General features: G+C 39.7%; 3 protein-coding genes across 10 annotated transcripts in view; all 3 read left to right on the forward strand.

The window, feature by feature from the left end:
* LOC133577355 (1-phosphatidylinositol phosphodiesterase-like) overlaps positions 1–16,351 on the forward strand; it is a 39,991-nt gene extending 23,640 nt beyond the window's left edge. For 5 of the 6 annotated variants that reach the window (XM_061931086.1, XM_061931087.1, XM_061931088.1 and 2 more), the window contains 4 exons: positions 2,443–2,539; positions 2,791–2,846; positions 11,818–12,388; positions 15,961–16,351. In XM_061931086.1, coding sequence (XP_061787070.1) covers positions 2,806–2,846; positions 11,818–12,388; positions 15,961–16,257 — 909 coding nt within the window. In that variant the 5' untranslated portion in view covers positions 2,443–2,539; positions 2,791–2,805 and the 3' untranslated portion in view covers positions 16,258–16,351. Of the gene's footprint in view, positions 1–2,442; positions 2,540–2,560; positions 2,648–2,790; positions 2,847–11,817; positions 12,389–15,960 lie in introns of those variants that run through there. The other variant, XM_061931084.1, reaches the window with a different exon arrangement.
* A 1,324-nt stretch (positions 16,352–17,675) lies between these two features.
* On the forward strand, positions 17,676–19,247 carry LOC133577581 (transmembrane protein 272-like). 3 transcript variants are annotated; one of them, XM_061931565.1, is made up of 5 exons: positions 17,676–17,783; positions 18,295–18,337; positions 18,422–18,503; positions 18,646–18,734; positions 18,821–19,247. In XM_061931565.1, exons 2-5 carry the CDS (start codon positions 18,295–18,297, stop codon positions 19,087–19,089), a joined length of 483 nt encoding a protein of 160 aa, XP_061787549.1. In that variant the 5' UTR covers positions 17,676–17,783; the 3' UTR covers positions 19,090–19,247. The 3 variants fall into 3 exon arrangements, with proteins under 3 accessions (XP_061787549.1, XP_061787547.1, XP_061787548.1); XM_061931563.1 differs by having other exon boundaries at positions 18,422–18,472; positions 18,543–18,734; XM_061931564.1 differs by having other exon boundaries at positions 18,422–18,472; positions 18,543–18,734; positions 18,849–19,247.
* Positions 19,248–20,322: 1,075 nt separating this feature from the next.
* mrpl9 (mitochondrial ribosomal protein L9) overlaps positions 20,323–23,350 on the forward strand; it is an 8,188-nt gene continuing 5,160 nt past the window's right edge. Inside the window, exons 1-4 of the mRNA XM_061930727.1 lie at positions 20,323–20,574; positions 21,010–21,169; positions 21,235–21,359; positions 21,443–21,496. Coding sequence (XP_061786711.1) covers positions 20,473–20,574; positions 21,010–21,169; positions 21,235–21,359; positions 21,443–21,496 — 441 coding nt within the window. The 5' untranslated portion in view covers positions 20,323–20,472. The remainder of the gene's footprint in view (positions 20,575–21,009; positions 21,170–21,234; positions 21,360–21,442; positions 21,497–23,350) is intronic.

Below are 23,350 nucleotides of genomic sequence, written 5' to 3' on the forward strand. Positions count from 1 at the left end.
CAGCAGGCCAGCAGTTAGCCGAGTCCGCAATCCATGGTGAGGCACAACTGAGTGACGTGCCTCAACTGGCTGCTGTTCACCGCACCGTCTCTTCTCAGTATTTGAACGGCAAATGTGAAAATTCAGCGATTTTGAATAAAAATAATCTAAAACTGGTGAAGTTAAATGGAAAATAACTTTATAGTATAATCACTGGATACATATAACAATTTAATAACATTTTTTTCTTTTTACATTTTTTTTTCTTTCCATGATGGCAGGTGAGGCCCCGCCTCACCTGCCTCTAGTGACTGCACGTCACTGATATGTATGTATATATATATATATATATATATATATATATATATATATATATATGTATGTATGTATGTATGTATGTATGTATGTGTGTGTGTGTGTGTGTGTGTGTGTGTGTGTGTGTGTGTGTGTGTGTGTGTGTGTGTGTGTGTGTGTGTATATATATATATGTATATATATATATATATATATATATATATATGTATATGTATATGTATATGTATGTATGTATGTATACAGTATACGTGAATGTTGTCTGTCAATCTGTGTTGGCCCTGTGATGAGGTGGCGACTTGTCCAGGGTGTACACCGCCTTCCACCCGAATGCAGGCTCCAGCACCCCCCGCGACCCCAAAAGGGACAAGCGGTAGAAAATGGATGAATGGATATGGATATATATATGCAATATATGCATGCATGCATGCAAATTCAAGGCCTGAATATAGTAATGACAACCTTGTCCGGGTGCGTCTATTGTTCAACAGGTTACTTGGAGAAGGAAGAGGAAGATATTGAAACAAGTACAACAGTTTTGGCATTATATTCATCTTAAGGATGCTTATTTTCCCTATTAGTGACATTAGTAAGGGAGTCCACCTGTCTAGTGCTTTTGAGATTTCTTGCATTATTGGTTCATAATTATTAGTTACAATATATTTAAGTTGCGAAACAATTTGAATTCCCAAATATGTGAAAAAATTTCGGCATATATTTCCCTTTCTGATTGATTCAGAGCATTATAGATGATTTTTTTTTCGGCGTGGCGCAGTGGAAGAATGGCCGTGTACGACCCGAGGGTCCCTGGTTCAATCCCCACCTAGTACCAACCTCGTCATGTCCGTTGTGTCCTGAGCAAGACACTTCACCCTTGCTCCTGATGGGTGCTGGTTAGCGCCTTGCATGGCAGCTCCCTCCATCAGTGTGTGAATGTGTGTGTGAATGGGTAAATGTGGAAGTAGCGTCAAAGCGCTTTGAGTACCTTGAAGGTAGAAAAGCGCTATACAAGTACAACCCATTTATCATTATTTATAGATCCTTTTAAACTTAGGAGTTCTGACAATTCAGGGATAGATATTTTCAAATCTTTCAGGAATATTATTGCATTGTCTGCAAAGAGAGACAGGTAGTGTTCCTGTTGTGCTATCATTATGTTATGTTTTGATGTGTCCTGTCCGTATAGCTTATTGCCAGCGGTTCTATTGCCATAACAAACAGGAGAGGAGATAGTGGGTTAAATAATTTGGACATGTTAGAGTTTGTCCTAACTGCGGCATATGGTTCTGAAAAAAGTTATCCTACCCATTTAATAAAGTTGTCTCCAAAGCCATAGTGCTGGCTGTCCAGAGTCGTGACCCGGGGTGGACCGCTCGCCTGTGCATCGGTTGGGGACATCTCTGCGCTGCTGACCCGTCTCCGCTCGAGATGGTCTCCTGCTGGCCCCACTATGGACTGGACTCTCACTATTATGTTAGATCTACTATGGACTGGACTTTCACAATATTATGTCAAACCCACTCGACGTCCATTGCATCCGGTCTCCCCTAGAGGGGGAGGAGGGGGTCACCCACATATGCGGTCCTCTCCAAGGTTTCTCATAGTCATTCACATCGACGTCCCATTGGGGTTGTGAGTTTTTCCTTGCCCTTATGTGGGCTTTGTACCGCGGATGTCGTTGTGGCTTGTGCAGCCCTTTGAGACACTTGTGATTTAGGGCTATATAAATAAACATTGATTGATTGATTGATTGATAGTGTCTGAGAATCTCAAATTAGTAGGATCATTCCACTGTATCAGTGCAGTCTGTCCTCCTTTTCCTTTTGATCCCCAGTCCACTTCTTTTCTTTTTCGTCTTCAATATGCTTTCTTTGTCTTTCATGTAGTACCCTACCCCAAAAAACTGCAGGAATGTATGTTTTTCTTTGGTGCACAATGTGGGTATGAAGTCTGTACCAACAGCTAAACAAACATTTTTTTGGCAGGACAAGGACAATGCACTTATGTAATGTTTGAATTCCCTGTTAGTGATATGAAAACACACTCACATTCACACACACACGGCCCTCACCTCCCACCCTGACACTATAGAGCTCAGCTGCTCAACTATGCAATTTCACACAAAAACATCCCATGGTTGTGTCCACTCAGGCGATCGTGCTACGCAGACTGAGCATATCTGCTTTTAGGGAGGAACCCATCAGAACATCACCATCATCATCATTACCATCGTCGTCATCACCGTCAGGTCTGACACACCACATTGGCTATAAAAAGCTAATCGAAAAGATTAGGATTGAATGTTTTTGCTGGGTTTAATCTACCATGAATGTGTGGGAGATGCCATATTTGCACTGTAAGCTTATGTTTCTTTCATCAGAAATGGGGAAATGTGTTATAAATAGATTGACTAAAATAACTTTGATAACATTCTCACATTGATATCAGTTCTGACTGGGTGTTGTTTCTTTATGTATCCCTCCCGAAATGTTTGGCTAGGAAACAAGTGGAAAAATGTGCAGCCAGGAATTCATCACACTCGTGTTTCTTCTTGGGTGAGTAAAAATTGTTAAGGCAATATTGATGCGAATATGGGACAAACCTACTTTTTGAGGAAAAGATGTATAATTAGAGTCATAACTCCTTTTCTGTTGTTTTCTAACTTTACGTGTGCGAATGACAGGAAGAAATGCTCCGACTGGCCTGAGGTGAAGTAATGTAAATCTCTAAACCCCAAATACGACAAAAATGTCAGGACTTTTTTCCAGTTGGAAAATGTTGTCTTATATTTGTGTCAGTACTGTATTTTATTTTTAAAAAAGCCTTTGTGGGTTTTATAGATGGGTACCATTCACATTTGAACCAATACAGTACCAATTCCCGGTACCCGGGTATCGATACCAGTGCTCAGCAGTATCCAATTTTTGGTACTTGTGTGTGTGTGTGTGTGTGTGTGTGTGTGTGTGTGTGTGTGTGTGTGTGTGTGTGTGTGTGTGTGTGTGTGTGTGTGTGTGTGTGAGCGTGTTAGTAAATACTGTTTTCGATAACAAAATCTTTTTTTATTGCAACATTTAAAAATGAGCTGATAGTGATAACAGCTGTTCAGTTATTATGTCTTGTTTTATTATTACAATTCTGAGTCTCATTTGCAAGTATGATAATAAGTTGCATGTACAGTTGCAAGTCCAAGACGTTAGATTGCAGTAGTGTATAATTTCTGGTGTGTTGCCAGTCAGTTCAGTCTTTGTTGAATCTAGTCTTTTGTTGCGCCCTAAAAAGTGCTAATACTGTACATACTTCTTACGCAATTGTTGATTTTAACGTGCATCTTAGTTGTAGTTTTCATTAACACATTTAAAGGTGTTTAAATCGCCATGTGAAATCTCTAATGCTAATCAGTAGCATGTCAGTAGCAAAGCCAATGTAGAAGCATTAAGATGGCGCATTTTTGGAAGAGTGGAGCCTTACTTCACTTATAACGTTGTAGCGTTTTTTTGAGTCAATTGCTTTGTTGGCATTGAAATTTGCAACATTATCTCGACAGTCACCTTACTGGAACATTCTCATTTGAGTTCGCCAAATCAAGTTGCCGTAACATTGTGTTTGTGTGATGACATCCTGAGAGTCACAGAGAGAATCAAGATGGCCGAACAAAGAAAGCATTAACCGGGTAGTCCGCCCACATCTATATATATATATATATATATATATATATATATATATATATATGCTTAAAGGGCAAAACACAACATGGTGTCAGAAAAGAGATTCATTAACCCACCGATAAATGCAAAGGATGGATTCATACAGCGTACCAGCACCAAGGATGGATTGGGACTTGCCAAACCTGCCGGAAGCAAGGTGACGTTTCCAGAAACACATGGGACTGATGTTCATCGGACCGCTCAGGGAAAAACTAGAGCAAGATTAATGATAACAGGACATGCAGCCGATGTGGCGGTTCACACAACCCAAACTTCACGTGTCCAGCAGCAGGCAAAGCATGCACAAAATGCAATTCAGCTAAAACATTTTGCAAAAGTCTGTAAAAGCAAAGCTACAACAAAGTCCAATACTTACAGGAGAAATGTAGATGACATAAATGAGCTAATCAACAATGTCTCAACAGAAAACAAAGGCAAAAGCAACTAACAGGCCCATGCAGCAATACATGTGGGCCCACAAAGACAGGGAGCAAAATTCAAAATTGACGCAGGAGTAAATGTAAATTCCATGCCTAAATCTATGTTCAACACACTATTCACTACAAGTTCAGGAGATCACAAGCTCTACGACTATGGAGGTAATCCGCTGAAGTAGGCAAATGTCAAATGACATGTCAACACAAGGATAATTCAGCCATGTGCGACTTCTACGTAGTCAACACTCAGGCCCCACCTTTCCTGGGTTTCAGAGCATGCGTAGACCTATACCTAATTTAGCTGATATTGACAATAACTGAAGGGAGCGACACACAAGCAGCATTGTTACAAAAAATAGTTTGCAGGTGCTTTTCAGGGCAATGGCAAATTCCCAAGAGAAATCACTTTCCGATCCCAATGCGAGACCAGTGGTGAACCCACCATCGCACTGCGCAGCCGCCTATAACAAAGACTCGACAAGATGGTGAAGTGTATTTCTGGTCTTGTCATCCTCGTCCGGACAGAAGGATGACACGGCAGTGCGGCTGGATCAAAAGAGAGCATCATTATTCAGGTCTGCAGTACCTGGAGGAACTCCGGTCAAAAAATGAAGGATTCCTAACTGGGGAAGCCAAACCATCAGTTTTCATATTCCTCCTTTCTGTCTCTGGGTGTGTGTGCTGTTGCGTCCGACCAGTCTTCCTCTCAGTGAATAAAACACACGGGTCAATCCCAAGTTCTTTCGGATGACATATATGTCGAGTAAGAAGGACCACCAAGACAGAATAGCAATACTACCAAGTTTTACTAAAGCTTTAGGAGTCCAGCCCCCTACAATACTATGTTAGCAGCATCAAGAAGCTGTCTAAAAATCAAACGGAAAGAGTCCGCTTATTTAGTACAGCCTCCTCCCGCCCAGAAAGAAATACAGCCTTTTTGTTCTAAACTGATAGGGCCACCTCCACAAAAAGGGAGTACATTATACTCCTAATAAACATTCCAGCGCCTTCAAGGTAAAACACAGAGTTTACTAAGATACAAGCATGGAGATCACAAGAAGACACACTACATAGAAAAATACTAGCTGATTTAAACATGACTATGGTTTAAAGAGAACACTTAAAATATCTCATTCTCACAGTGCTAAATCAGGAGAGCGCATCCTGACCATTAAAGGAGATGTCCGTGTGTAAGTGTCTAGAAAACAACTGCTTTAAGTCATAACTCAAATGTTAGCGTTAAGCTAGACAGGTAGTCTTTTCTCAAGGATATGGTTATCACTTTTGCATTCAAAGTCCCAATTAGAGCCTCTTTTTCTACGAGAAGTGATGCAATCCACCTGCTAATATCAAACTAAGGGGCCTTATCTATTTATGTGCTCAAACTGAAATACCACTATTTAATTAAACTTGGTGGTTTGCTTTCTCCAAGGTGAATATAAACATTCACCATATGTAGAACATAATATGAGTTAATTAATTCACTTAAATGGAAACAGACAACATCATATGCAAGTTAACTTGTTGAGAACCCAAAGAAAGCCAAGCTCAGAAACCAAAGACCTCAACAAGGCAAGCCAAAGACCACACTACACTTTCCCCATACTAGAAGATGTCACCACAAAGCTTGCTAGAGTCCTTGATGCCATATCAGGTTACTGGGCTATCAAACTGATGCTAACAACATCTAACACCCCGTTTGGAAAATACAGTTTTCACAGACTCCTTTGGCATCTGTTCAGCTCTTGATGAGTTTCAGAGACGTGTGGATGAGGCCTTTGAAGGAGTCTGCGACATCGTTGACATCCTCATTTTTGGCAAAAGCAAAACAGAGCACGACAGCAACCTCAAATACGTGCTAAAACACCATAGAGAGATAGAGGAGTGAGGCTGAACCCCGACAAGTGCTGTTTTGGCGTAACAGAAGTCAGCTACTTTGGCCACATACTGTCTCAGGAAGGAATAAATCCTGAACCGCAAAAGATAAAAGCCATATAAGAAATACAAGTGCCGAAAAACAAAGCTGAACTAAGTTTGTAGAAACCATACTTGGCATTAGGGTTGTCTCGATACCAATATTTTGGTACCGACACCGGTACCAAAATGTATTTCGATACTTTTCGATACCTTTCAATTTTTGGCTACATTAAAAAAAATAATATTACGATACGTTAAACATATAGTTCTTATTGCATTCAAAGAACAATTTTAGAAGATTAAAATAGAAATTAAAAGGCATAAAACACATTGGGCTTTTCAATGCATTACAATATAGCCTGACATACTTTAGGCAGTATTGCCAACTTGACGACTTTTACTTTTTTTGGTCCAGAGCTATGAGCGACAAATATAGCGACTTCTTCCGGTGTTATTGGAATCTTTTTTGAGTCTTGGAGACGGAGGCGGAAGTGTCATCAACGAGCAGTGAAGGTGCTGTGAGCAGAGCATAGAACTTCACAGGGAGGGAATTGCTGCCCATGCGCAAATCATTTGTCGTCTGGACTTTTATGGTACGTTCCATTTGTAGTGGGGAGTCGGAATTTCGACTAGAAATTGAAATCCAAATGTTTCTTTACTGTCTCACTTAGATAAATCACCTGATATGATTTGCCTACTGTACACAGCCTCAGTCACTTACTCACCTCACAATCGTCCATGTGTGTGTGTCTCTCTGTGACAAAAGTTGAATATCTAGCTAGCTATTTCATCATGTCAGTGCAGAGAGGAGACCCACGCACCATCAGACTGCAAATGAAATGCCCATCCATCCATCCATTTTCTACCGCTTGTCCCGTTCGGGGTCGCGGGGGTTGCTGTAGCCTATCTCAGCTGCCACTGTTTCCGGCTTCGTTTGAAGAGCGAGATGTAAATATTTCTTCACTGTAATGTCAAGCTAACATAAAATCACTGCAACGTCCCAATTCCATCCTTCATGTTAATGAACCAGTCACTAGATATGGTTCGTTCATGAATATCACAACACTCCATTCTTTTAATCAAATTGAATGCTCTACAATTGATGGAAAAAAAGAATCAAAAGATGAAGGGTAATCTGCAGTTTTAATCATAATTATCATGTTTTTAAACTCACTTTTGTATCTCTCCTACAGCGTCCATTGCCATAAATTATGCAAATTAGGCAATGACGACATCGAGTGACTTCTAGCGACTTTTAAGACAGCCAATGGCTACTTTCTGTCTTGCCTCTGGTGAGGGTGGTCGCATTAGCGGTCGCCTTCCAGGGCCCCAACTCCCTGCCCCTCTGTTGCGAGTTTGTCGTGATTAAATGTAACGTGTTTATGTGTGCATTGCATGGAGGTTTTTTCCTTGAACGGGTTTGTGCCGAAAACAAAGTTTCTTTGTACTTGTGCAATGACAATAAAGACCTATCAGAGCTTTCCTTGCTGAGGAGTTGGCAACACTCAATCTAGGATTAAGTTTAAAAAAATAGAAAGATGTTTTGACATTATGATTTATTGTTTCCATTCTTGGTCTATGCTTTAAGAAAAATGCAATCATTCGTAAATACTAAAAACAACACTATGGCTAAGAGTACAAAGATAAGACATGTAGCAGGTAAAACACACATTATTAAAGATAAAACACAAATTGTAGGAATTTGTTACAAAATTGGTCATTACAGCTAGTTTACGTTACGTGGGCGGTTTGGACTATGCTAATGTTTGGCATTAAGCCAAGCAGCTGTGTGCGCGTCATGTATCTGGGCACAACAGGGGAGCGAGTTAACTTTATTACCTGTCGATCTGACTGCTCATCATTTTATTGTTCAGCTAAGTTTGAAGCAAAGGTGGCAATACTTTAAGCGAGAACACTTCTGTATTTAAGTTAAGTTAAGTTAAAGTACTAATGATTGTCACACACACACTAGGTGTGGTGAAATTTGTCCTCTGCATTTGACCCATCCCTTTGTTCACCCCCTGGGATGTGAGGGGAGCAGTGGGCAGCAGCGGTGCCGCGCCCGGGAATCATTTTTGGTGATTTAAGCCCAATTCCAACCCTTGATGCTGAGTGCCAGTCAGGGAGGTAATGGGTCCCATTTTTATAGTCTTTGGTGTGACTCGGCCGGGGTTTGAACTCACAACCTACCGATATCAGGGCGGACACTCGAACCACTAAGCCACTGAGTAGATAAAAAGATTTAAAGCGTCCCTTGATCGATAGTTTTGACTCTGTTGGACTCTCAAAAGGAAATGCACCTCCGCGCCAAATGCTGAAACACGACACAGAGTTCACATTAGACAAAAACACGGACAAGACGTTCAAAAAAATTAAATAACTTCTACGAAATCATCCTGTGCTTTCATATTTCGACCCCAAAAAAGAGCGCAGACTACAAGTGGATGCGTCAAAGAGTGGTCTGGGCACTGTGATGCTCCAGGAAGGCAAACCTTTGCATCAAAATCAGAAGAGAATTATTCCCAAATAGAAAAATAGCTGTGCGCTTTCCTGTTTTGTTGCAAGCGTTTCCACGAGTACATGTATGACCGCGAAGTGACCGTAGAATCTGACCAAAAACTACTTGAAGCAATACTGAAGAAGCCGCTGGCGGCTGCACTGCCTTGTTTACAAAGAATGACATTCCAGCTACAAAAATACAACGTCAAAATAATTCACTACCCAGGTATAGGTATACTTGTAGCCGCCACGCTATCCGGAAACTCGCTTGAACACCACGGCAAAGGCCTGAGAGAAGGCATGGAAGCACAGTCCTCAGCAGCATTCCTGTAAGTGACAGCAAATTATAAGAAATAAAAAAGGATGCTCAACACACTGCACGCAGTAGAACAACTAAAGATGGATGGCCCGACAAAAGAAATCATTGCCCCACATGTATCCAGGAATATTGGAATCACAGGAATGAAATGACGGAGATGTACTCTATGATGCTCAAAGCTAAGAAAATCATAACTCCCCAAAAACTTAGAACAAACCTAATGCAACATATACACGCCGGCCACCTGGGTGTGGAAAAAAAGCAAGCACCGTGCACGAGAAGTGGTATTCTGGCCTGGAATGGGAAAACAAAAAGAGACAGTAGTGGGCCAATGCTTCATATGCCAAGAGAGGTGCAGCACGAACCCCAAATAACCTCTGTTGTCATACCCGATACCCAAAAGACCCTGACAAGTAGTAGGCGCATATCTGCTTACATGGAATTCCCAGGACCACATCGTCATAGTTGACCACTATAGCCGATTTTTTGAGCTTGCGAAAATAAACAGATTGACATCATTCGCTGTCAATGCAAAACTCAAGTCATTCGCAACTGGACTATTTAGTTTGTTTTAAAAGACGTTTTGCCTCTCATCCAAGTAGGCTTCATCAGTTCATGCTCATAGACTTAGATTGGTCAGATCTAGTCTTAGACTTAGATTGGTCAGATCTAGTCTCGTGGCTGGTGCCAATACCTCAGTAGACTTCATCAGTTCATGCTCAAAGACTTAGATTGGTCAGATCTAGTCTAGCGGCTGGTGCCAAAACCCCAAATATTTATAATCCAAAACCCGGAGAGTGTGCCTTGGCAAGGATGGTTTCGCCCTATTGTAGTGAGAAAAACAACTCTTTTGATGCAAACGAGCAATTCTACTGAGCATGAACTGATGAAGCCTACTGAGGTACTGGCATCAGTCGCTAGACTAGATCTGACCAATCTAACTAAGTCTGTGTACATGAACTGATGAAGCCTACTTGGATCTTCTAAGACAAACCAAATAGTCCAGTTCCGATCGATTGAATTCCCTGAGATTCCGATGACCTGGATGAATGAGAACTAGGGATGTCCAATAATGGCTTTTTGCCAATATCCGATGTTCCGATAATGTCCAACCCTTTAATTACCGATACCGATATCAACCGATACCGATATCAACCGATATATACAGTTGTGGAATTAACACATTATTGTGCCTAATTTGGACAATCAGGTATGGTAAAGATAAGGTACTTTTAAAAAAAATTAATACAATAAAATAAGATAAATAAATTAAAAACATTTTCTTGAATAAAAAAGAAAGTAAAACAATATAAAAACAGTTGCATTGAAACTAGTAATTAATGAAAATTAGTAAAATTAACTGTTAAAGGTTAGTACTATTAGTGGACCAGCAGCACCCACAATCATGTGTGCTTACGGACTGTATCCCTTGCAGACTGTATTGATCTATATTGACATATAATGTAGGAACCAGAATATTAATAATAGAAAGAAACATCCCTTTTGTGTGAATGAGTGTGAATGAGTGTAAATGGGGGAGGAAGGTTTTTTGGGTTGGTGCACTAATTGTAAGTGTATCTTGTGTTTTTTATGTTGATTTAATTAAAAAAAAAAAAATAAAAAAAAACAGAGACCGATAATAAAAAAAACGGTACAGATAATTTCCGATATTACATTTTAACGCATTTATCGGCCGATAATATCGGCAGGCCAATATTATCGGACATCTCTAATGAGAACATTCATAGAGAAAGCTCAATTCATCTTTTACTTGTCACGGCATTCCTGAAACATTCATCTGCAACAACCGCCCTTGCTCCAACTCAGAGGAATTCCAAGACTTCACCAAGGTATGGAACTTCAAACACACTACCACAAGCCCCCTTTACCCAAAAGGCAATTGAGAATCAAGAAAGATGAATAAAGAAAGCATTGACCCGTAGTCTGCCCACATATATATATATATATATATATATATATATATATATATATATATATATATATATATATATATATGTATATATAGTTTTTCTTAAAGAGCAAAACACAACAATTACCTCGGCTGGGTCCAGTGTCAGTGCTGCCGGAGTGATCGCCAAGTGCCGAAGTGCGAAAAGCTAGCTGAGCAGGTAACCGGCCGTGATGTCACTCGCAACCCAGGTACTCCAACATGGCTCCATTGGATTTACATGAATCGGTGCCCAATAGGACCGATGGGATTCGGTCGATGCCAAAAAAAAAGTACCGGATTCAGTATCGATCCCTAGTTGGATTTCAACCAGATTTGTGTAAAAACACCTAAATTAATGTATTATCTCTCCTGAATTCCAATTATTTTTGCATGGATTTGAATTGAGGTTGCAAATGGAAGGTATTCTTTCAAGTTGAAGAAAGTAGAAATTCCAATAGATAATATTGATGTATTCCACAATCAACTATAGTACTCCCACAGTCCTCAACAATTAGCATTGTTAGCATTTGATATATGGCGTGCAAATAATATACAATGTTAGCATTTTAGCAAGTTTTGTCGGTATAAAATAAAAGTCATCCACCCCATCTTTAGATTTTTCAATATGCAGTCCTCATTGGAAAAAGTTTGCGCACTTGTACTGTAAATTAGGAAAGTAAAAACCATTACTTGTCACAGAGCCCTGGATTTGAATCTGGGTGCTGTCCAGAGACCTGACTATGACGACACGCCCACCCCAGAGTTCCTCAACCCATCTTGGATGTCCGCCATCCCTGACGACCGTCCCCTCTCTGAGGTCACCATGCCGGGGACCCACAACACCATGGCCCTGTACGGCGGCGTCTATGCCGAGTGTCAGACGTGGAGCCTGGCCAACCAGCTTCAAGCTGGCATCCGTTTCCTGGACGTGCGTGTCCGCCATGTGGATGGTAAACTCATCATCCACCACGGGGTGGTATACCAGCAGGCCCACTTTGGCGACGTGCTGCGGGGCGTAGCCGACTTCCTGAGCAACTACTCGAGTGAGACTGTGCTGATGCGCATCAAGGAGGAGCAGAGCGAGACCAGAGACTTCTATGGGGCGGTGGTGGAGTACGTTAATCGCTATGCTCACTGGGATCTGCTGTGGCACAGCCGCCTGGTTCCCACCATGAGTCAAGCTCGAGGGAAGCTCATCGTCTTGCAGGACTTTCAGGGGCCTGACTTGGGGATGCGCTACAACAGTCTCCAGATAGCTGATTCCTGGAAGGTAAGACATTTGTTGACCATCCTTTGTAAAGTGCTCTTACTTTTCTTTCGTAGTAATATGTTGTATTTACCTGACATCACGTCCTGCTCATAAAATATTGGACGCTCAAAGTAGTGGTCAAGCGAGCATCTGTTGTCATAGCGTTCTGGGTGGCATTATGCCTTTCTCGAAGAAAAATGCCCCATGCTTGCGTTGTTTTAGGCTGTTGGAATAATTGTGAAAAGGATAAAAGTTTTTTCAGAGTTCCTCAAGAGGTAATCAATAAGGGCAAAAGAGTGTTGTTCTTGTAATACATTGGTATACAATATATTACTGGAAAACTTTGTTATTTTTTGCAAATATTTGCTCATTTGGAATTTGATGCCTGCAACATGTTTCAAAAAAGCTGGCACAAGTGGCAAAAAAGACTGAGAAAGTTGAGGAATGCTCATCAAACACTTATTTGGAACATCCCACAGGTGAACAGGCTAATTGGGAACAGGTGTGTGCCATGATTGGGTATAAAAGCAGCTTCCATGAAATGCTCAGTCATTTACAAACAAGGATGGAGCGAGGGTCACCACTTTGTGAACAAATGCATGAGCAAATTTTCGAAGAGTTTAAGAACAACATTTCTCAATGAGCTATTGCAAGGAATTTAGGGCTTTCACCATCTACTGTCCGTAATATCATCAAAAGGTTTAGAAAATCTGGAGAAATCACTGCACGTAAGCGATGATATTACGGAACTTTGATCCCTCAGGCGGTACTGCATCAAAAAGCGACATCAGTGTGTAAATGATATCACCACATGGGCTCAGGAACACTTCAGGAAACCGCTGTCAGTAACTACAGTTGGTCGCTTCATCTGTAAGTGCAAATTAAAGCTCTACTATACAAAGCGAAAGCCATTAACAACCAAAATAAGGCCGCCGGTTTTGCTGGGCCCGAGCTCATCTAAGATGGACTGATGCAAAGCGGAAAAGTGTTCTGTGGTCTGACGAGTCCAAATTTCTAATTGTTTTTGGAAACTGTGGACGTCGTATCCTCCGCACCGAGGAGGAAAAGAACCATTGTTATAGGGGCAAAGTTCAAAATCCAGCATCTATGATGGTATGGGGGTGTATTAGTGCCCAAAGCATGGGTAACTTACACATATGTGAAGGCACCATTAATGCTGAAACGTACATACAGGTTTTAGAGCAACATATGTTGCCATCCAAGCAACGTCTTTTTCATGGACGGTGGACGCCCCTGCTTATTTCAGCAAGACAATGCAAAGCCACATTCTGCACATCTTACAACAGCATGGCTTCGTAGTAAAAGAGCGCGGGTACTAGACTGGCCTGCCTGTAGTTCAGACCTGTCTCCCATTGAAAATGTGTGGCGCATTATGACGCGTAAAATACGACAACAGACTTTTAAACATCTTAAGCTGTGCATTAAGCAAGAATGGGAAAGAATTCCACCTGAAAAGCTTCAAAAATGTATCTTCTAAGTTCCCTAATGTTTACTGAGTGTTGTTAAAAGGAAAGGCCATGTAACAAAGTGGTAAAAATGCCCCTGTGCCAATTTTTTTGCAATGTGTTGCTGCCATTAAATTCTAAGTTAATGATTATTTGCAAAAAAAAAAATGTTTTCTCAGTTCGAACATTAAATATATTGTCTTTGCAGTCTATTCAATTGAATATAAGTTGAAAAGGATTTGCAAATCATTGTATTATGTTTTTATTTACAATTTACACAACGTGCCAACTTCACTGGTTTTGGGTTTCGTATTTTTTTAAATACGAGGAAAAACATGCATACCCATAACGACAACAAAAACAACAATGCAACATTCCGAAAACTTAGCTTACCATGCAGTTAGTGAGCTTTGATCACTTCCTTGTGTTTTTTCACAACCAGCCCGGTGTTCAGTGGTCCATCTATCCATGCATCCATTTTTCCATTGTTTGTAACTCTGATTATCTTTATAAGTGGTGAACATAATGGGAAAATGAAAAACAGTGAATCAAGGCTATTGTGTGCTCTTTGCAGTTTGTTAGCAAGGACGTATCCATGCAAGATGCAAGTTAAATCATTAAATGCATTATTTCCTGAGCAAAAACGATTTATCCGGGAAAGTGTTGATACCAATTTCCTAGACCCAGCCACACACAAATAAATTGCAGGCCTCCGTGCGTTTGCCAGCTTTCATCTGTTGTGCAGTATAGAGGGAAGTTTGGAGCACCAGATAGTTTGACGTGTCTGGGTAGGTTACCGACAGATAATCCCTGAAATCACTGGACAAATCCTTTTCTGATAAAGTATAAATGAATTCTATTGCAGAGTTTGATTCTTTTACTCGTATCTGCTTTTAGCGGAAAGATCTAGGCCCCTTGCATACTCAGTTTGTACACTAAATGGTAGCCATATTGGTTTGATTGACCATCTAGTTTGCGATTCAATTCCGAGATCTCCACAGTCTGTGAGCCCACAGCTCTACCCATTCGTACATCACGATGGGCAGCCCTTAGCCTCCTTCAACGGCTGCTATTGCCTTCCGAATTTGTCGATACACCAAAGCAATGCTCAGTCCAATCAACAGATTGCCTGTGGTCACTCTTCCACGTCATCGACGGAAAGCACTGACAGGCACAGGACTCGCCATTTTTCCCCACAGGTCCCTCGTGTACTCGGCAGCAAACGTTCCATCAGGACAGTCAGGTTCCCTCGAACCTCTGTTTCTCGTCGAGAAGATTTGATCAATTTAGTTGAAAGTCCAGTTTATCAATTTTGGTGAATGGTACAGAAAGAGAGGCGCTTAAGGTTAAGACCAGACAGGACACTACAAATAGGCCTGCAGAGCAGATACGGAGGGGGAGGTAGTGCAACCGCCTTTGCCTAGAACCAAGAGAGAAAGGCAGATATTTGTGAATAAATAAGTGGACAAAAAACGCTAAGGAAAAGTGAGTAATTTGCTGGACATACAGGTAAGAAAATGCAGTTAAAGTATGGATCCCACACGCTAATATCAATCCGATACCAATACTTACCATACTACTAATATCTATACCAACACGTTATGCAGAACAACTTGGTTCGATCATTTCTCTTTTTTTATTCACCGACAAGGTTAACCGAGCAGGATGTCGCTGTTTGAATGAGAGTGTATTGTTAGCATTGTAGATTACATAGCTATGCTACTGTTGCTAACGTTATTGTAAAAAATGGATAAAGTGCACAATAACCCTGACAAACACAAAAAACATTACGCATTAGCAATGTTTTTTCACGAGACACACACAGTAGACAGTGGACACACACAATTTAGTACTGGAGGTCCCAGATTTAGCCCATAGAGTACCACAAGAATGATACTATGTACATAATAATTTAAATAGAATCTGATATAAATACAGTAAATAGCATATGTTATAGGGGTTGATTATAAATGGAAAATAGAATAGATTGTGATCCTATAGTGCAGATTTAGAATGTAAAAACAATGACAGCAAATCAAACCAAATAAAAGCCCAGTTCAGCACAGATGGTTAAGCATCATCTATCATTTTAAACTTGCACTGTTAAAACAGCTGTGTTTCTGGTAGGTTACCACGCTCGGCCAAGTGACAGAGAAGTGGCAGAGCGTTTTTGATCACCTGGAGGCCGCACCTGTTGGCGACATGGCCCAGATTTTTCTCACCTACAGCAGCGGCGCTGGCGTGTTTGCATTCCCGAGGGCTGTGGCTCAACGCATCAATCCTAAACTCTACGACTACCTAAGGGAGAAGACCAACCTCCCGAACCAACGTTTTGGAATCATTTGCATGGACTTCCCAGCTGCTCCCATTATTGAAAGCATCATTAACTTCCAGCTGAAGAATGAGGGAGAAAAAAATTCATAGTTTGACCTTTAACACTGTCTTTCACTCAAAATATAAAAAGCATAAATATTAAAAAGTTTATCTGTGTTTTGTGCCAATAAATCAATACACAAGTCTGGTGTACTGTCATCCTCAAATATGTACTTTTTAAATTTTGTAGGTTTAGGCCTGGGGTTGGCAACCCGCGACTCTAGAGCCACATGCGGCTCTTTAACACCGCCCTAGTGGCTCTCTGGAGCTTTTACAAAAATGTATAAAAGTAGAAGAAATTGGGGGAAAAAAATATTTTTTGTTTCAAGAAGGTAGGAGGACAAACATGACACAAACATTACTAATTGTAAGAGAGCCCACTTTTTATTATGTTTGTTTATGCTTCACTAATAAGAGTATTTGGCAAGCGCCGTTTTGTTTTGCGGTCCATGAACTCACCGTAGTTGTGTGGACTGTGACGCAACAATTTGTTTACATGTACAACTTTCTCCAATGCTGCCACAGTAAGACGTGTTTTGTGCCCCTCCTTCTTTGTCACATTTTGTCCACCAAACTTTTTATGATGTGCTTGAGTTGCACAAAGGTGAGCTTTGTTATTGTTACTGACTTGTTGAAGTGCTAATCAGGCATATTTGGTCAGTGCATGACTGTAAGCTAATTGATGCTAACATGCTATTTAGGCTAGCTGTATGTACATATTGCATCATTATGCCTCAGTTGGTATGTATGTAGGTATATGTATTCATCTGTGCATTTAATTTATATTTGCATGTCTCATGACACATTATCTCTATGTAATATTGGCTGCATTTCTGATAGTTGTTTTTGTGCCATGTTGTTCCAGACCATGGCAAACGTTACCCAGCTTGCCAAAGATTGTAATAAATCCATTAGAAGAAGGTAGCCTGCCGTTTCCTATAACTTGAACAAACACATATTTATTTGGCCATTCGAAGCCAGTCATTTCCAGGAGTTATCTAACCCTCTGAGAAGCCTCTGTTTTACTGATGTTTTCCAATGTTGTAAAAAATTTGTAGAATAAATAATAACATTACAAAATTTCTGTCAACGAAGATTTGCGTCAGCCTCTGACACAATCATTTTGATAGTAGGCTAATGTAATATAGGCACTTACATCATTTGTTGCCTTCAATGTAAGAATTATATACAGTGTTTAATTTTGTGTGGCTCCAGACAGATTTGATTTTGTATTTTTGGTCTAATATGGCTCTTTCAACATTTTGGGTTGCTGACCTCTGGGTTAGGCTTTCAATAAACCAACTACTTATCCACAATCACACTTTTTTTTTTTTGCATATTCAAGCAATACAGTTTTGCTTCTACCATTCAGATAGTATGCCTCCTTCCCACCCTAAAAAATGTACATGCAAGAGCGCCATGCTCATGATTAGATACAATCAGCATTTCCTTTCTTGTGACACTGTTGTCGAAACGCAGTGACTTTGCACACCGTGTCGGCACATCCTGAGCGCCAAACAGCAGAGTTGTGCAAAGCCGACCAATGAAGAAAACTGCTTCGTTCAAAGCAGATAAAGGTAAAATAAGATACACTCTTACTGCACGGTGACGCTTTTAATTACTGCTATTAAATGTTTGGTTTTTTTAATCAGAGTATATCACAGCTCTGATTTTTCATTCATCACCTTTAGATTACTTGCTTGCATAATTCAAATTAACTTATTAAAATGACCATGAAATTTTGACACATGAGCAGTTTTATTGTAAAAATGTGATATAAGAGTATCATAAAAACATTTTACTTGATCTTTTAATTCCTCAAAACTTGGTAACAGTTTTAGATCAAGTACATTTGAGGTTTATTTTTAAGTGAAATTTGCAAGTGTATATACACCAACTACAGTCTCCTCATCTTGGCGGTTGCATTGGCCTGATCACTGACTTTATCAACCATTCACGGTTGAAGTGAAGGAGCATGTGCAGACGAGCAAAATTGTGTGATTAATCTGTGTTTTAAAATGATTAATGCAATAATTTTTTTGTGATTATTTGCATGAGTTATTGTTTTAAATTGTGCTGTCTGCACAGATGGACCACGCGCATCAAAGTGAAGTCCAGGTTTCGTCCATTGGTTAGACATCTTTTTTTAAATATCCATCTTCTGAGGAGTTGAACAGTAAATGTTAATTATCAAAATGACGTCCCTCTGTTGCAGTTGTGGTGAATATAATATGGTGGATGGTGATGATTGCAGGCATCAGCTTGGGTAGGCGACCTTACAGCGTCCACTTCCAAATGTATTTCAACATTTATTGGCATTATTTTTGGCTTCACAGGGGCCATACATGTTGGTTTGTGCCCGGTGCAACCCAACATCCCGGTGTACCTCATGGTACTGGGAGTGTCCAGCCTCCTTTCTCTGTGTGTCACCTACTGCAGGTGCGTCTGGGACAGCGGCGTGATGAAGGTTGCGAGCTCGCTCTGCATGACCCTGCTGCATCTCTTCACTTTCTGCTGGTTCATTGCAGGTGTGAACTGAAAATACACACCCTCACACTGCCAGCATTCTACCTATATTTTGTGCAAAACTAAACCTTTATTTCTCCAAATATAGACGTATCACCATTTTGTGACCATTGCAGGCACACACTGGACTTACAGTGTCTATCCACCCAGCTCTACACCAGGGGATGCTCAGTATTGCCACAAAACAACCTACCAGTTTGCTTTTGTGGTCACCACAATGATGTGGGGCGCCATGATGCTTACCCTGCTCTGCGGCGGTTGCCTACTCCTGTTCACCTGCTGCACAACAGTAACGGCAAGATGCAGATTGACACCCGGCTGCAGTACCTCCTACGGAACTACTTCTCTTCAGGGTGACACTGCGGACGCTTATAACTAACTCTGGTCCAGGTGTTCAAATAGTGAATATATCTATTTAATATGGCAAGTATACAACTGATATTGTTTGTACTTTTTCAATAATCTGCGTGTAATGTTTATTTCTTTAATAAATTGTGGGAGTCTGACTACACAAAGTGTGAGAAGGAGCATGTCAAATAACATGAGCATCGCATGCTCTTAATATGTACATTCAAAAAAGAATTGTAATTTTGTAATTGTAATTGAATGACATTTAAAAAAATATGTATTGTAAAATACACTTCCTCAAGATGTTTAATTGGGTTCAACTTACAAACTTTGTCATGCCAGCACACGTGAACGCATGGGACACCAACACATTTAGTATCTCAGATGTTTTTAAATAGGATGAAAAAAATAGAGTGGGTTATAGCAGGGGTAGGGAACCTATGGCTCTCGAGCCAGGTGTGGCTCTTTTGATGACTGCATATGGCTCTGAGATAAATCTTTGCTTAACAGGATAAGTAATGAATAATTCCGCTGGTAATCACAGTGTTAAAAATGACGTTCAAAATATAAAACATTCTCATGCATTGTAAACCATCCATCCGTTTTCTACCGCACCTGTTCAAGAAGTCGCATTAATGGTAAGAAGAATTATATTTATTATTGGTTAGTTCAGAATACCAATGTTATTAAAAAGAATAAGGGACTTATTATACTCTAAACATGTTGGTCTTACTTAAAAATGCACACATTTAGTTGTATTCAGTGTTAAAAAATATTATATGGCTCTCACGGAAATACTTTTTAAAATATTTGGCTTTCATGGCTCTCTCAGCCAAAAAGGTTACCGACATCTGGGTTATAGCATAGGTTAATAGGAATAGATTATAAATATAATTAAATAAATGGAAAAGATACTGGTCCTGCTGTGGCACAAATCGCACAAACATTTTTTAAAGGACACAAAAGGCTATTAAATGTTGTTCTTGTAATACATTGTAATACAATCCATTCAATTATTTGACCACTTCTAATTGCTATTGAACGCTCGTGAAGTGGAATACATTTTCATTCAGGCTATTTCCGGGACTACTACTTCAGCAACGAAAACATGCGAAAAATAAAAAAAAGTTTTTTATTTTGAATTGGGAATTATGGGACTTTAAATACTCTTAATATTTATTTAGTTGAACGCAAATACAGCATAATTAGGTCGAAAGCATTTCTATTTAGGCAAGTGCTATGACTGCAATAAAAGAAGGGTCCTGTGACGTCAACATGAGTCCACCAGTATGTTAGCTAGCTTACGACTTGAGGCGTAAAGTGAGCGATATTACACAGCATCTTGACCAATGTGTGACCTGTATAAAGTATAAAGTATTGTGGGGAAGAAAAATGAGTTATATTTTCGTAAACATGTTGAGTTTGAACCGCCGTGCCCTTCAGGATCTGCTCTGCCAAATGACCATCAGGAGTTTCTCTGTGACTCCCGTCCAAGTCAGTGTCAACATTGTATTTATATTGATATATATACTCTATTTATTAGAATATGCAGGAACGTTAACCTCAGCGGGTTAGCTTGCTGACTGTAAAGTTTTACAATGAATTATATAAATTGTAATAGATTAAAAAAAATTGCTGCAATTAACGCTGTTTTTTTACGAATGGCTCAGGTGACGTGTGTTTCGTTTAAAGGCAATGCCCTGAACCCAAATAGTACCAATTTCCATATTTTAGTGGTGCATCATGAAGGCACCACATGTGTCTTATATAAATCAAATACAATAAGTGTGACAAGGATTCAATTGACTTATAAATGTATGTAATTCTGGACTGGTTCTTCTTAAGATATATTAGTATGTCTTGCCTAACTTTTGAAAAGAGTACACAAAGACTCAGATGGCATACAGTATGTCCATTATGTTTCCACAGAGCACTGTCATAGTGGAGCGCTGGTGGCAGGTACCATTGTCAAAAGTTGGGAGTCCGCCAAGGCTGAACCCCCGAAGGCACCGCATTTACAAAATAGTTGAGGACACCAAAAATGCGGCCAAAGAAAAGATGGAAGTCATTCTGACTCAGACAGTCCCAAGTGAGTCCCATCGGACAAAAGTAACGCAAGGAAAATGTGTATTCGTTTTTCATGTTTTGTTACAGAGTTGGGTGGACGAGGAGATACTGTGTTTGTTAAAAAGTCTATTGGGCGAAATAAACTGCTTGCCCAAGGGCTTGCAGTGTATGCATCTCCAGAGAACAAACAGATGTTTTCGGAGGAGTTAAGGGTGTGTATTAAATTGCAGTATTTTCCAATATTGTACCTTCACACGTCACATTCTAATATGAATATTCATCTTTTTGTACGCAGCTTATGCGCGAGGGGAAGCTTGAGGAAAGAGTCCAAACCCGAACTGGACAAATGGTGAGTTCCTCTGCTATATGGAGCCGAGGGCTGAATGTAAACAACATTATAAAATTGAAATTGAACACTTATCAATAAACCCTTGAATTTAAGGTGCAAAAATTTGGAAAATGTAAGAAACATTTAAAATATTTTACCTACTTCACATCTATAGATATATTATTATATATTAAGTTTTCATATTAAAAAAAAAATGTTTGGCCTTTTTGTGAAAAATAACAACTGTTTTTTTTTAAATCAGAAAATGTAAAATATGCAATATTTAAATAAAATAAGTTGCATAGGGAAATATTTGAGGTTTGGTAATTACGGCCTTGAATAGGTCCCATAATTGATTTTGATACAATAGACAAAAAATATTTTTTGGTGCCTATTGAGCTTCCAGGCAAGACTTGGCTATGTCACACTGCGGGGTAGGATGTCTAATTTGGATTTATTTTGTCAAATATGATCTTTTTATGTAGTCGTTCACATCACAAAAAAATGCAATGTCTAATGTGAATGCAATCTGACGTGCATGCAGACATGACGTCATGACGTGTTGCAGTGTTTGCGGAGGTAAACGTGGCTCCAATTGTAGTTGGTCTCAGTCCTGGCGCATTTGTGGTCCTTTCAAGGATTTTGTGCAATCAAAGTCAACATTTTCTGAACGGAATTATTGCGCGTAGAAGATTAAGAAGGAAGATGGCAAGCATTTTGCCTCTTACAGTTTGTTGGCATTTCGACGTCTATCCTTAAGAGCGTGTGGGCGAGCAGTCGCAGTTCCTTGTTCATTGATGTGAGTTCCTAAAACAGGGCTATTCAACTACATCATGAAGAGGGCCGCAGTTTCAAGAGCCCAAGGTCTCAGGGGAAGGACATCAAAATTTGGATGTTTCTTTAGAAAGTGCCTCGGCAGGTTATATTCCTTTGAGACAAAGTAAACACATCAGCTTTCACATTGCACTGTCAATAAGTTCATTATTCTGCCCTCACTACTTGTTTCCAGCGTGTACAGTTGACAGATAGTTAACAGCTTTAAGAAACAGAAGCTAGATTTTGTTGATGATTGATGTTCCTTCTTTTGAATTAGTTTTCTTCCTCAGCTGTATTTCTTTATATGGCTTCCGTTATTCAGGTTTGTAAGACTGAAAACATAACCATTAAAAAAGTATAACTTCCATTGTGTATTTTACATAAATAATGTCCGTTGTATATGTTACATACCGTATTTTTCGGACTATAAGTCACAATTTTTTTCATAGTTTGGCTGGGGGTGCGACTTATACTCAGGAGCGACTTATGTGTGAAATTATTATTACATTAGCGTAAAATATCAAATAATGTTATTTAGCTCATTCACGTAAGAGACTAGATGTATAAGATTTCATCGGATTTAGCGATTAGGAGTGACAGATTGCTTGGTAAACATATAGCAGGTTCATATGTTATAGTTATTTGAATGACTCTTACCATAATATGTTACGTTAACATACCAGGCATTATTTATGCGTCATATAACGTACACTTATTCAGCCTGTTGTTCACTATTTTTTATTTTAAATTGCCTTTCAAATGTCTATTCTTGGTGTTGGGTTTTATCCAATCAATTTCCCCAAAAAATGCGACTTATACTCCAGTGCGACTTATATATGTTTTTTTCCCTCCTTTATTATGCATTTTCGGCCGGTGCGACTTATACTCCGAAAAATACGGTACATAAAATAGGTGTAGTGTTAATACACACAGCAAACATTGCACACATGTGGTTTAACAGAATAAATCTAAAGTGTAGCTTTATCACTCTCTGCTGGTCAAATTCAGCACAAAATATATTTAACCAAGCAGCCAAAAACAACACAACCACAAATATAA

The sequence above is a fragment of the Nerophis lumbriciformis genome, linkage group LG37 (genome assembly GCF_033978685.3).
Source record: "Nerophis lumbriciformis linkage group LG37, RoL_Nlum_v2.1, whole genome shotgun sequence".
Classification (NCBI taxonomy): Eukaryota; Metazoa; Chordata; class Actinopteri; order Syngnathiformes; family Syngnathidae; genus Nerophis; species Nerophis lumbriciformis.